This window comes from Lethenteron reissneri, chromosome 30 (assembly GCF_015708825.2).
Source record: "Lethenteron reissneri isolate LAM-NWPU_2019-01 chromosome 30, ASM1570882v1, whole genome shotgun sequence".
NCBI classification, from domain to species: Eukaryota; Metazoa; Chordata; class Hyperoartia; order Petromyzontiformes; family Petromyzontidae; genus Lethenteron; species Lethenteron reissneri.
The window spans coordinates 10,983,401-10,996,006 of NC_083808.1; the positions used below are offsets into that span (position 1 = coordinate 10,983,401).

The window sequence follows — 12,606 nt, forward strand, 5'->3', positions numbered from 1 at the left end:
GTTTGTTCATGAAACCATCCAGATATATAAACATAGACATAACTTCAACCGAGAAGATGGATACAAATTGAGCAATCATTGGAAGGATGTTATTAACCAGGTAAAACCTTAACTGCTTTATAGTTTGCCTTCATATCCGCATCTCCAGTTTCTTCAGCCTCCTACCCCCAGCCCCGCTCACTTCCCAGCCCCGGCATTTTGTCGTGATTGTAGCTCCCCACTCTCCCTACCCCACACCCCCACCCTCTCTATCTCTCCTCCCTGGCTCCTCCCCCCTCTCTTACCGACATAGCCTCTTGTTACAAGCAGCCCTTTTGTCCACTTCAACAATTGTTTCTTGCTGTGGTTGTCCCACCTGATGATGGATGCTTGTGTTGCGCCCAAAACGTCGTGATTAAATTTATTTCATGTTATACCTACGCGACTTTACCGAAAGAACCAAAGAATATGGATCCCTGCAGTCACGAAAACTTCAAATTTAGATTCATGGTGCTGTGGTTATAAACAATGTCATCGAAGTGAAAGTTGGGTCTGATGGCAGTTGGTGGGTTTTTGGTAGGAGGTAGTTAGGTGGCTATGATGAGATGTTTGCACCATGTGTGACAATTATTTGTGGGTGTCTGTCTGTAATTTCTTGGTAACTATGCCTCGTCATTTCTATTGTATAGTTTGTGTCTCTCCCCATGTATCTACCACTCCATGTGCTTCTGTGTCTGTGTGTTTCTTTCTGTTTCTATCAAATTATTCCTCCCATCTTACGATGGCTATGCGTAGGATGCAAGGGTATTTGTAAAGAGCAGCCCAGATGTGTATAATTGTATGGGGGTGTTGGCAATTTTATGGCTATGCCAAGGCTATGCCGCTCAAGCGTTGTTTGAAAGAAACTGAGTGAGCAGCTTCACGGCCAAGCTGAGCCTCCGCATTTGAGCCTAGCCCATACTCAGAATACAGTCTGGAGGGAGACGGTCTCATCAGTTACTTTTTTTAAAGGATACAAAAAAGGATAAAAAATAAATATATTTTGGTTCTAAAATTCATATTCACAGGAAATGTAAACACGGTATTTAGTATGTATCGGAAAAGTAAATAGTGCTGTTTGGGGCACCCCTAATTAATATCACTTTGTAGGATGGTATTTAATCTTATTTGGATAGACTGGCTCCCAAAATCGGAAAGTATATTTTTCCATTTCAGACAAAGGGCTGCAAATAAAAGATGATTGTTGCTCCATGCCTTTTCAAGCCATGGAGATATTGACATTTAACTCAAGAGATAATACATCCCTAAGATAAAAAAACTCGAGGAAAACAATAACAGGATAATGACTCAAAGTATACATAATGTTCTTATTTTCGCTAGAAAGAAAGTACATCTGTCAGTTCATATCTTGGCCACAAACAATGGGGCAATCTGCACTCACCGTTGCCTGCCTCTTGTTAAGCTTCTGTGAACTCGTTCACCTTGCAGCTAGATGGCTAAAAGTATAAGCTGCCTCAGGAAATAATTTATTTTATACTTTCCAACATAGATTATTGTTTTCGCGCATATTGGCTGTCGGTCCGTCTTAGTACCTATCTAAAATGGGTGGGGGTTGGGTGAAAAGATAACTCTTGTAAACATCTTATAGGGGCTTACGCTACGGTAAACCAGCCGCCATTGATAAGTTGCTCAAAACCTGGAAACAACCAACGCTAACATTGCCTCTGCATATTTTGCATGCCTTGCCCCCTCCCCTCTCAATTAGATCATTACGTGTGATTTGATCTGGATTGTGTTGTCTATCGACGTAAATGAAAACCCACCTGCTATTAATACAGCATTTATAACATCAACAACCTCAACAATGATCTACCCAATGCTGGATCAAGGCCTCTCCGTCTTCACCATCCATAACAGTCAAGCAATGCCACAATTTGTCTCGCTCCTGTGCATGAGTCAGTGCCACCTGCCATACTCTTTGCCAACATGGCCCTGCTAGAAGAGATTTGCTCTCGCCAGTGAAGCCACTATCCCAGGGGTCGGCAACCTACGGCTCCGGAGCCGCATGCGGCTCTTTACGGGCTGCTTCTTGACGATATGTACGTATGTACAGTATGTACTCAGATGCATTGCGGCTCTTGAAAAACTGAATTTTGTACCGAATTGGAAAGAAATGGCTCTTCTTGTTATTTTGGTTGCCGACCCCTGCACTATCCAATCCATTTGTTTCATTGTGGCCTACAGATGTACTGCGAGTGCTTGGTGCAAATGAAACAATTATCATTGTGCGGTGAAATACTTCCTAGGACATATGTTGGAAATATTTATATAATCCTTGCATATGTATCCTCTTTCTCCCTTGTATTGTTTTCTCCTCTGTCCTTGTAGCACAACGTTAATGGTCACGTGCTATAGTGAGTTGGTCATGCAAGTCCATTCCAAATGCAACCACATCATCCCCTAATAGACTGATTAGATGACTCTTACTGTTACTGTTTTTTACTGATGTTAAATTCCATTGTGGTTTTTTTACGTGTTATAAAAAAAGATTTTTGTTCATTATAATTTATGCTTCATAGAATTGGAATTCGTGTTCATATTTTGTCTTTATTATACATTCTGTACTGGTCTTTACATATTATTTTAATCATTTATCGTATTGTATATGTCGTGTATTGTATGTACATTTATTACTGGATTTATTATGTATTGTGTGTCATTGTAACGATTAGGTCTTGCATTTATTATCTTCTGTTTTTCTTCATGTGTATTGAGCATGTTCGGGGTTGTGTAGTATATACATTGTACGTTAAATATTGGATGTTTTACTCATTTAGTACAATGAGCAAAACATACAATACACGATGCAATAATTATAATTATTTCATTCTGAATTTTATGTTATGTATTGCTAGATGACTTGTAATGGGCCAATATCTATCAACTGCTGAATTAAGGCCTTCCAAATGTATCACTCAACCTCAGTCTTGGGATCCAATAAATCCATCTAGTTCCTGCACATAAGCTAATATGATCACTCCATCTCCTTGGTAGTTATCCTCTAAGGCAGGGGTCCCCAACCCCCGGGCCGCGGACTTGTACCGGTCCGTGGCCTATTAGGAACCGGGCCGCACAGCAGCAGGAGGTGAGCGGTGAGTCTGCGCGTGGCCTGCCCCCATTAGTTTATTATTGACCACTTCCGTACGCGCCTCTTTCCCGCACTGCACACTTGTCTCAGTCACAGTTTTGGTAAGCCCACAAGCTGCTAACCCCTGACCAAAATGAGTAAAAACCAAACGTCACTGGAGAGCTTTTTTGAAACGGGGGAAAGACCCAATGATGTCCCGCCGGTCCGTGAAAAAATTGTCTTCCACGAAACCGGTCCCTGGTGCCAAAAAGGTTGGGAACCGCTGCTCTAGAGGCATGTTCCCTCCCCTTGGCTGCCGCTTTGTCTTTTGTAACACAAGGCAACTCCCCCCCCCCAAGAGCCAATATCGACAAGTTGTGAATATTCAAGATTTCTATTGCAGAGGGGCGAGTCTCTCCAGAGGACAACCACTGTGGAAGTTCCACAGAGTGATACTCGTTTCAACGACCCCGGGGTGATGAGAGACTGATTAAGCACCCGGTCATAATTAAAATGTGATTAAAGAAATTGCACCTTTCACCGAACATCTCAAAGCGCTCTAATAGAAACACCAGCAAACGCTCAGTATAAAACAACTCGTGAAAAAAAACGCAAATGCACCAATAATAAAATCAATGTTTAAAGTCATTTACTGAAGTAACTAATGGTTGAATAAACAGAAGTGTGTAAATATGGCTCAGAGATTTTGATATATCATGGAAGAGAGTTCTAGAGTCTGAGGGCTCCACGCCTATCCACTGAAGCAGATAAGATTTTCATTCCAAGATCTTGGAGACCTTGAGGGGACGTATGGCAGGTCTCTCAGGTCGACTGGGGCACGATGGTTCAGAGCTTTGTAGGTTAGCAATACGATTTTAAACTGAATCTTATATGGATTTGGAAGCCAGTGCAGAGAGGCCAACACGGGCGTAATGTGATCTGAAGGTGTTCTGGTTAACACCCGAGCAGCCGCATTCTGAACACGCTGCAGATTGTTAAGCACATTCTAAGCCACACCAGGGAGCAAGACATTGCAATAGTCAATGCGAGATTAAATTAAGGCATGGACCAGCTTCTCTGCATCCAAAGCAGATAGAAGGCATCAGATTTGGGAGATATTCCTCGGATGGAAAAATAAATATTTTTTTATGTTTTTAATATGAGCCTTTGAAGGACAAGCATGGAATCACAGATAACCCCTAGATTTTTGACTTCCTGTGCCAAACCGATTACCTGGCCATCAATCATGTTGAAGGCTGCTGCTTTTTTAAATTGGTGCGTGGGACCTGAAGAGCATCACCTCCCATCTTGACACCATTTAATTGGAGGAAGTTTTATTGCATCCAACTTTTCATGGAAGCCAGCAACGAAGTGAGCATTGGGCAGATTAAGGGAGCTTAGACTCGGTGTGCACGGAAATTTAGTTGTTATCTGCAAAGACAATGACACTTTAAGCCGAGATGTCCGTATGCATGTGTCGATATAGTACAGTATGTGCAACTGTGTTTGTTTATGTGTCATTGTGTGTTTGTGTATGGTAAATATATTACAGTATTGTAATGCATCTAATGTATGTGTGTGATTGTCTGTCTGTGGGCAGCGGTAGTGCTGTGCGACGAACTTTGCGAACAGAGTTTGATTTCTGCTCACAACCAATAAGAATGACAATAACCTGAACCAGTCTTGGGCCTCCACTAGGTTAACTCGGCCTCACATCAGTACCGGCTGTGATGTGTAAACATCACCGCTAGGGAGACAAAGGCGGTCGAGCGTGGTGCTGGCCACCCACCCCCTCGTGTGCCGTGCCGATCTTCATAGGTGCTCGCTAAAAGCACTTGCCCCAACAGTCTGTTAAGGTTACACGCAGTTTCTTGGTGTGTATTTATGTACGTGTGTGTAGAAAGCATGTGCAAATATGTGTGTGTGTCTGTGTGAAGGTGTGAAATTGTGAAAATAAATATAAGCATGTATCTGTCTTTGTGTATGCAGTCCTGGTATTTACGTGTGATGACCGGCCATGAGAAATAGAGTTTTTGATAGTCTTTAAAGCAATAAAAAAAGCAATTAAAAAACGATCACAATATTTATTGAGATTACCTTTAAAACTTTGATGGAAATTAAAATATGGCTATAAAAGTAATTAAAATATTTTTTTAAGTCAAAATAAAATCGAACTAAAACTGTTAAAATAACAAAATTTTATTTTTCCAGGTAAAACCTGGCCACAAAAGATTGCTCAACGAAGTGGCTTATAGCAGCCAAATACTCTAAACGCATGTTTCAAAATGTAGAGGGAAAAACTGGAGGACCCGGAGAAATGCCAAACAACACGCAGTATTACCAAAGGCACATTTGGGAGTTATATACTCTTTGCAGAGAAAATAAAAAGTATGCGCCTAATCCATGCGACGACGGGGACAACATGCAAACTCCAGAAATACAGGCGTCAGGGTCGGGATTGAACCCACGACCTCCTGTATATAAGGCGGCAAGGTAGTTAACATCCCGCCACTATCGTACCCAAGGAGCGGTGACGTTTCCCTCGTCCCCTGCTGGATCTCTAAGGGCAAACCATATAAATGAATCTTGCAGTTGTGCATCAAACACTTTAACCACTGTGCATCTCACTAATAAATCAAACCTTACACCTAACAGATATGGAGCTGATACCGAGTTTCACCGTGTCTCATGTTTTTCCACGCCATAGCGTACGTGACACACTACCTGGACAAGACATTCTACAACCTCAACACAGTGGCGCTGCATGACTGGGCCACCTATAGCAAGATGCGAAATCTGGCTACGCAGCGCTACGGTCTGGATATGGCTGAACCACACCTCCCCAGCCAGACATTGGAACAGGTATTGCTTATCTTTGTCAAGCCCCAGTGTCTCCCTACTTGAACAAGACTGGAGCTGTGCTTATCTCCATTGGGCACGTTGAGCCAAAAGTGGAAATCCCACATTTTTACGGCTATGCTCACTTTCTACATAAGACATTCAATTGAATGTGTCTTTATGTTAAAATGAGCAATGGAACGGTGCCGATTTTCATCGGTCGCCTGTTTCCATGACAGCGACATTTTTAAAGCAACTGACCCATAGCAGCCAGCTTCCTGACAGTGGAAATGTTCGCATTCACAATTATGCCAGCCTTATCACCACATCAAAGATTACTGGTCTTGGTGGAAAGGCAGAATTTGTCGTCTATTGGTGGCTGTGCCCAAGTCCAGGCTCAATAATAATAATTTTCATTTTTTTGGAGCATTTCATTCGTAGATCCCAATGCGCCGTGTATGCAAAGCAGGAAATAAATAGAACCAAGGTAAATCGTCATAACTAGGGGGTAAATTGCTCTAACAACTCTTGCTGATTAATTACCAAAGGTAAGGCCTTTCATCGTTTGGGAGCTGCACTCTCAAAAGCTGATCACTCCAGGAAATTAGCCTTGACCTCGGAGTACTTAGAAGCAGGCGATCCAAATATCTTGGATACCATGTTGGTAGTAGAAATACGGATCGGTTCCTGCAAATATTGTAGGGCTAACCCATTGAGAGCCTTGTAGGTCAGTATTAGGATCTTATCGTCCACTCTATACTTGACTGGTAGCCAGTGCAATGACAAGAGAGTGAGGTGTGATGTGCTCGCAAAACGGTGTGGGCGTAAACAGTCTAGCAGACCAGCGGATTGAGAAGCAAACTAAATGAACAAGCCGGAGTGTACCCAGAACCTTACTCAGAATCCTGAACAGTAACGCTCTGAACAGTAACACTTTGCAGTAATCAAGTCGGGATAACACAAAAGCAAGGGCCAGTCTCTCTCTAAGTCATGCCCATGATTGACTGCCTATTTATAAACTAAATATTCCTACTGTTTTTGTACATTGTCTGGAGAAGCAGACGCATTTGCTTGCAATATAAATCCAATGTGCATTGTATTAGAAAGGCAATGGACTGATCCTAATCTTGTGATTTTGATTCAAGGGCATCCCTGTAAATGAGGCAGTTGCCTCAATTGTCTCCATATGGCAAAATGCAGTAGTGATGCATCTGAGTCACATTTATAGAATGGTGGATTTCTCCTGTGAATAAAGTATTTTACTTCCAGTTAATTGTGAATGGCTGGTTCATTTTTATCAGTGTATAAGTTATAAGCAACCGTGCTCACTGCTACTTTCAGTGTATCCCTCTCACACGCATCTCCGGCTCTGAAGTAGCTACTTGGATAAATAAAGCTCCTCATTATAAATTCTCAAGAGGCACACACGTATTTGAAACCTTGGCCATTCAAGCATATAGCATCTAATTCAATACGCAGTAAAAGGACTAGACTGGTGACGGATGGGCTATATTTCTTACGACAATCAGGCGATTGTGTTTTCATGAGAGCCAGTAGGCACAGGCTGTCTTTCATACATCATCCTTCCCCTTGCCTAAATTTCCACAATCACTTAACCGCAGCTGCCACGTTAATAGGGCTCAGCGGATTAAAAAAAAAACCTAACCTGTTTTATGGTATTGTGTCACTCAAGGAGTTTGCTATCAAGCACTAATTGGGAAGTCCTTTTTATTCATCGTTCAACATTTCTCGAGTGCACAGTCGGCACACGCCGTTTTAGCTTACAAAGTGTCTATTGCAGGCATTTCGTGCCAGCTCATAGCTGAACTTTCAATTGCCGCTGCAATTGTACTGCCACAATGCACGCACGTTGTCGGTGGCATATAACCCTTTGCCCCAGTGTTCTTTAGATTAAAATGTCTGTAAACATAAGTGCAATATGTCCAATCTGTCATAAAATGTCACTGAGAATGCCCTTATGGCATTACTGGGTAGCTGCAGAATTGAAATTATTGATCCAGTGGTGATTTCCTGAGTGGCCGGTATGCTACCCACTAGGGTATCAGACCACTACCTGGTATTAAGCAGTGGCAGGTACTGGTAGCAGGGATAAGAAATGAAGATTGTATTCATTGTGTGGTGCAATATTTATGAAAGTGCATGCTATTACATGAATTTGTTTGTTTTAATTGCAGGGACTCGATGTTCTGGAGATCATGCGAAACATTCACATCTTTGTGTCCAAGTATCTCTACAACCTCAACAATCAGGTGAAGTGTTTTACATTTCGATTTTTTTTTTACACACGGTGATCAAAATTGTGTTAGCAAATAGATGTTAAAACGGATACGTGCAAACATATAAAATAATTTCTCAGCGTAGTTACTTCTGAACATCAATAAATATTTTCCGTAATATAATGCATCATTATGACTCGTAATCTTATCCTGTCAGTGCGACATCTTTTTTGTGCTGTACATTCAAAGCTTTGACCGCCCTTTATGGACATACCGTTGATACGTTAATGTCATAGAGTTGGCTTGGTATATCACACACAAATTGACCATATGTGAGCTGCCTACCTGCAAGACAATGAAGCAGTGTAGCGAATAGATGTATGGCTGATGTGTGTGTGTGTGGGTTTTCTCTGGGTACTCTTGTCTCATGGCCAGCTTTTCTCATGCCTCCTTATTAGGGTTGCGATACATTTTTCGCTCAAGAGACGTTGACCTATTGTGGACGTGTAAATCAATGCACGCACTGCGTTGCCCGCCCCTCATGCATCATGGGTCGGGTCGCCACTGTAAGGTTACGTCCCAACTTGTTGGCCCAAGTCCTCTGTTCCTCACTACCACTCCCCACATTGACGTACCTAACCCTCATGCTGTCACTGTCATACCACCTGTCATTCACAATACCATCTTCAATCACATTTTACCAATTAACTTTACAAGAAAATCTCATCACTATTCCCTTAAAACATACTCCTATCCTTGATGACTCTCGGTTAATCCTGGGAATCAATGCTTTTCTCATTAATGACAGATTTTCAGCTAGGCCTGCTATCTCTTTATCATAAAAAAAACAAGGAGCTGAAACCCCAATTTCCCTGCCTGACAGAGACCTGGTTTCATAAATAATCCACTCCAGACATAGTAAACCTCCTTTTCCATGGTTATAAAATGCGCCAGGTGAATAGACACTCAAAACGTGGTAGTGGTGTAGTTGTCATCTTTCAGGATCATTAGCACTGCACCTGTAGGCCTGCCATTATTTAAAGTCCTTAGAATATATATGTTCATTGCTGGTTTGAGAACAATTACTCCTTTAAACTGTCCATTGTTTATCATTTCCCCTGGTTCAGATTCTGATTGGTTGGATGACATTTTGAGCTGAGTATGACCCTGTCACTGGAGTCCCCTTTCTCCCTGATACTGGGGAATTTCAGTGCCTGGGTCGACACTCCCCATGACAAGTTAGCCTGCAAGTTCATAGACATGCTTAGCCTAAACCAGGGGTTGGCAAGTAAAATAACAAGAAGAGCCATTTTTCGAACTCATTAAAAAAACTCTTTCAAGAGCCGCAATGCACGTAGTGGATACTAGACGGTGGGCTTTATTACATAATGTCACGAAATAGTTCTGAAATAGTTCTTAAAGAGCTGCATGCGGCTCCAGAGGTGCAGCTTGCTGACCCCTGGCCTAGACTATATGCAAGATGTCAATAGTCCAAGCCATTGAGCTGGACATACACTGGACGTAATTTTTTTGCACAGATCACAATTTCTATTTTGGAAATTATTCAGGTCCACCGGTCGGATCATTTTCTGATTAAATTTTAACTTATCATAAAAGCTCATTTTCATCCTCGTATAAAAAAAATAAAACATTCTAATTAGACCTAATAAATTATTAACCACTGATAGCCTGACACCATTTTTGCAGGAGGAACTGCGGACTATTAACTCCACAGTTCAGCTTGCCAAGTTAATAAACCTGTGTAATGTTTCACTCACCAACGTTCTTGACTCAATGGCTCCAAAAATATGGTTTTGCCCTATGTATTTGCCCCCTCAACCCTCGTTCACACAAAACTTGATTATTCTGAGAAGGCAATTGCGCTCAGCTGAACGCCGTTGGTGTAAAAGCAGCCTGCTGGCTGACACATTTTCACTCAAACTGATTAGGAAACTATCACCAGGAAATCGTTAATGTCAAGTAAACGTATCCTGCATACAGGATTGAAACAAGAGTCGACCTCAGGATTTATTCAAAGTTGTCAGTGGAAACCTGTCATGCCTTTCAATAATTTTTTTGTTACAAAATTCATCATCTGAGAATATTCATTCTCAACACCGTTGGTTCAGCCCCCTCTAGTCCTCAGGTGAGAGACTCTGTGGCTCACTGTTTACATGAGTTCAGACAAGTCGCTATGTCTGAACTCACTGAAATCCTAACAAAGATGAAGCCAACTTTTTGTGACAGTGATCCACATCTCTCATTACTGGGCAAACAGAGCCATAACATTTTGGGTCCTATCTTGCTAAACATCGTCAATCATTCCGTCAGGGTGTATTTCCTCATGACTTGAAACTTGCGTCTGTTGAAACATTACTAAAGAAACCAAACCTGGGCCATAATTATTGTAATAACCATCAGCCTATATGAATTCTACAATTTTTAAGCAAACTCATAAAAAAACATGCTGCTATGCAGTTACAGAACCGTTTGTTTCTGGCAGACTTTTTGACACCAACCAGTCTGGATTTCAATCCTTTTATAGCACTGAGACAGCTACCCTTTGTATTGTCGATGAGTTACACCATGTGCTAGATATAGAGGGATCAACTATGTTGGTCTTGTTAGACTTCTCAGCAGGGTTTGCCACATTAGACCATGCTCTTCTATTGCAAAGGCTAGAACAGAATGTGGGAATCTGTGGGACTGCACTCAATTGGTTAAGGTCATTGTTGATCAAGCACTCCCAAAATATAAATAATGGGCTCTCATTCCCCTTCAGCCCAGCCAATCACGTGTGGAGTCCCGCAGGGGTTGATATTATCACCCCTACTGTTCGGATAAGCAGAACTTTACTTCCCTGTCTGCTTGTCTGTCAGATATCGACAGTTGGATGTCTAACAACTGACTGAAACTCAATCTGGACAAGTCAGATTATTTTGCTGTTTGAACTGGAGTCTAAACTTGTTGACTAGAGGCCCATGGCAGCGTCTTTAACTGTCAGTAGAACCTCACTGCCTCATTGGATGCTATGAACATGTGAACTTGTACCCACACTGGGTCACACGGGGAGACAAGATGGAGACAAGGTGATGCGCGTATTCTTTCGCGGCAGCATCATCGCAAGCATTACACTTACGATGCATGCAGGGATCTCACGGTCAACTGCGAATGGTCGAGCCACAGGGGCATGATCGTTGAACTATACATAATTATATTTGGCTTGAAGTGAAATCCGTGATGGGGATAACCCACGATGGTCAAGGTGTTGGTGTATGCAGAAACTATCAATCCACTGCTTACTTATGGGATCACGTCTGGTGTGGCAGCTTGTTAAAATATGTTTGCATTTGTGATTGTAGCTATCAGCTAATATGCAATTTCCAGCTTATAGCAGTCTAATTTTGCTGTATTTTTTTTATTGGAAATCAATTTGTTTCTGAATAAGTTCCACTTGGAATAACAGTTTATAATTATCAAGAGCAATTAAATATGTAGCCCCGTATATTTGGAGTTTAGCATTTCGCAATTATGAAAAATGTTTCACTTAAACCAATGTTTTGCTACATTTGTGATGGGTACAGTTGAGGTGCACACGTGAAACTTGGAGGCAACACGTTTTTATTAACTAACACAACAGGTAACTCAAAACTTCAACAGGATAACGACATAAGGTGGTGATCACCGCTCCTAACTAACTATATACACTTGGAGGGATGACTATTTACATATTGGATGGGACAACTACTAAATCGGACCAGGACAGCCAACACGCTGCCTTGTCCACGTACGCGAAGACCGGAAACCAAAGACCCACGAAGACGGAGGATTTCTTCTTAGGGATGAACAACCCCGATCCCCGCCGGGACTCGGCTTTTATCCGCTGCGGCGTGGCCAGGCCCTGCCCTTGGCCACGCCCCTTTTCCAGATCTTTCTCGACGACTCAGGACCCACATAACGTGTTCCTCTCACCTCCTCCCTGGTCCTCGTTACCACCTCATCTGGTCACGTGCCCTCTCGGGTTCACCCAGACTGTCATCACCTCACCCGACCTGTTCCCTTTTATACTCGTTTAATGAGTGACTCCGACACGGTAAGAACTTCAAGTTATTTATTAAGAAATCTTTCGGTACAGCTTCGGTTTCCTCTCTCTCTGCGGATGTTGAACCGCTCGGGTGGCTGCGCTGCCCCACGCCACGTGGCGCTCACCCGCTCACCAACATGCCGCTGGCTGATGGCGCGCTAGGGAGCGGCTGGAGGTCGAGCTGCCACGTGGCAGATGGAGATGGCAGGGCAGCAGCGACGGGGAGCTCCACTTGATCTTCACACACCGACCCCGCACGTTGCTGCACCCCCGGCTGATATTCGCTCCCCGACAACTAAGCCCCGCCTCTGGCCGCGCCCCTCCTGGAACCTTCGGGAACG

General features: G+C 42.7%; 1 protein-coding gene across 2 annotated transcripts in view; it reads left to right on the plus strand.

Moving 5' to 3' along the window:
* WASHC4 (WASH complex subunit 4) overlaps nucleotides 1–12,606 on the plus strand; it is a 99,559-nt gene that overhangs the window by 50,293 nt on the left and 36,660 nt on the right. For both annotated transcript variants that reach the window (XM_061563058.1, XM_061563059.1), the window contains exons 22-23: nucleotides 5,814–5,968; nucleotides 8,140–8,214. In XM_061563058.1, the coding sequence (XP_061419042.1) occupies nucleotides 5,814–5,968; nucleotides 8,140–8,214 (230 nt within the window). The remainder of the gene's footprint in view (nucleotides 1–5,813; nucleotides 5,969–8,139; nucleotides 8,215–12,606) is intronic.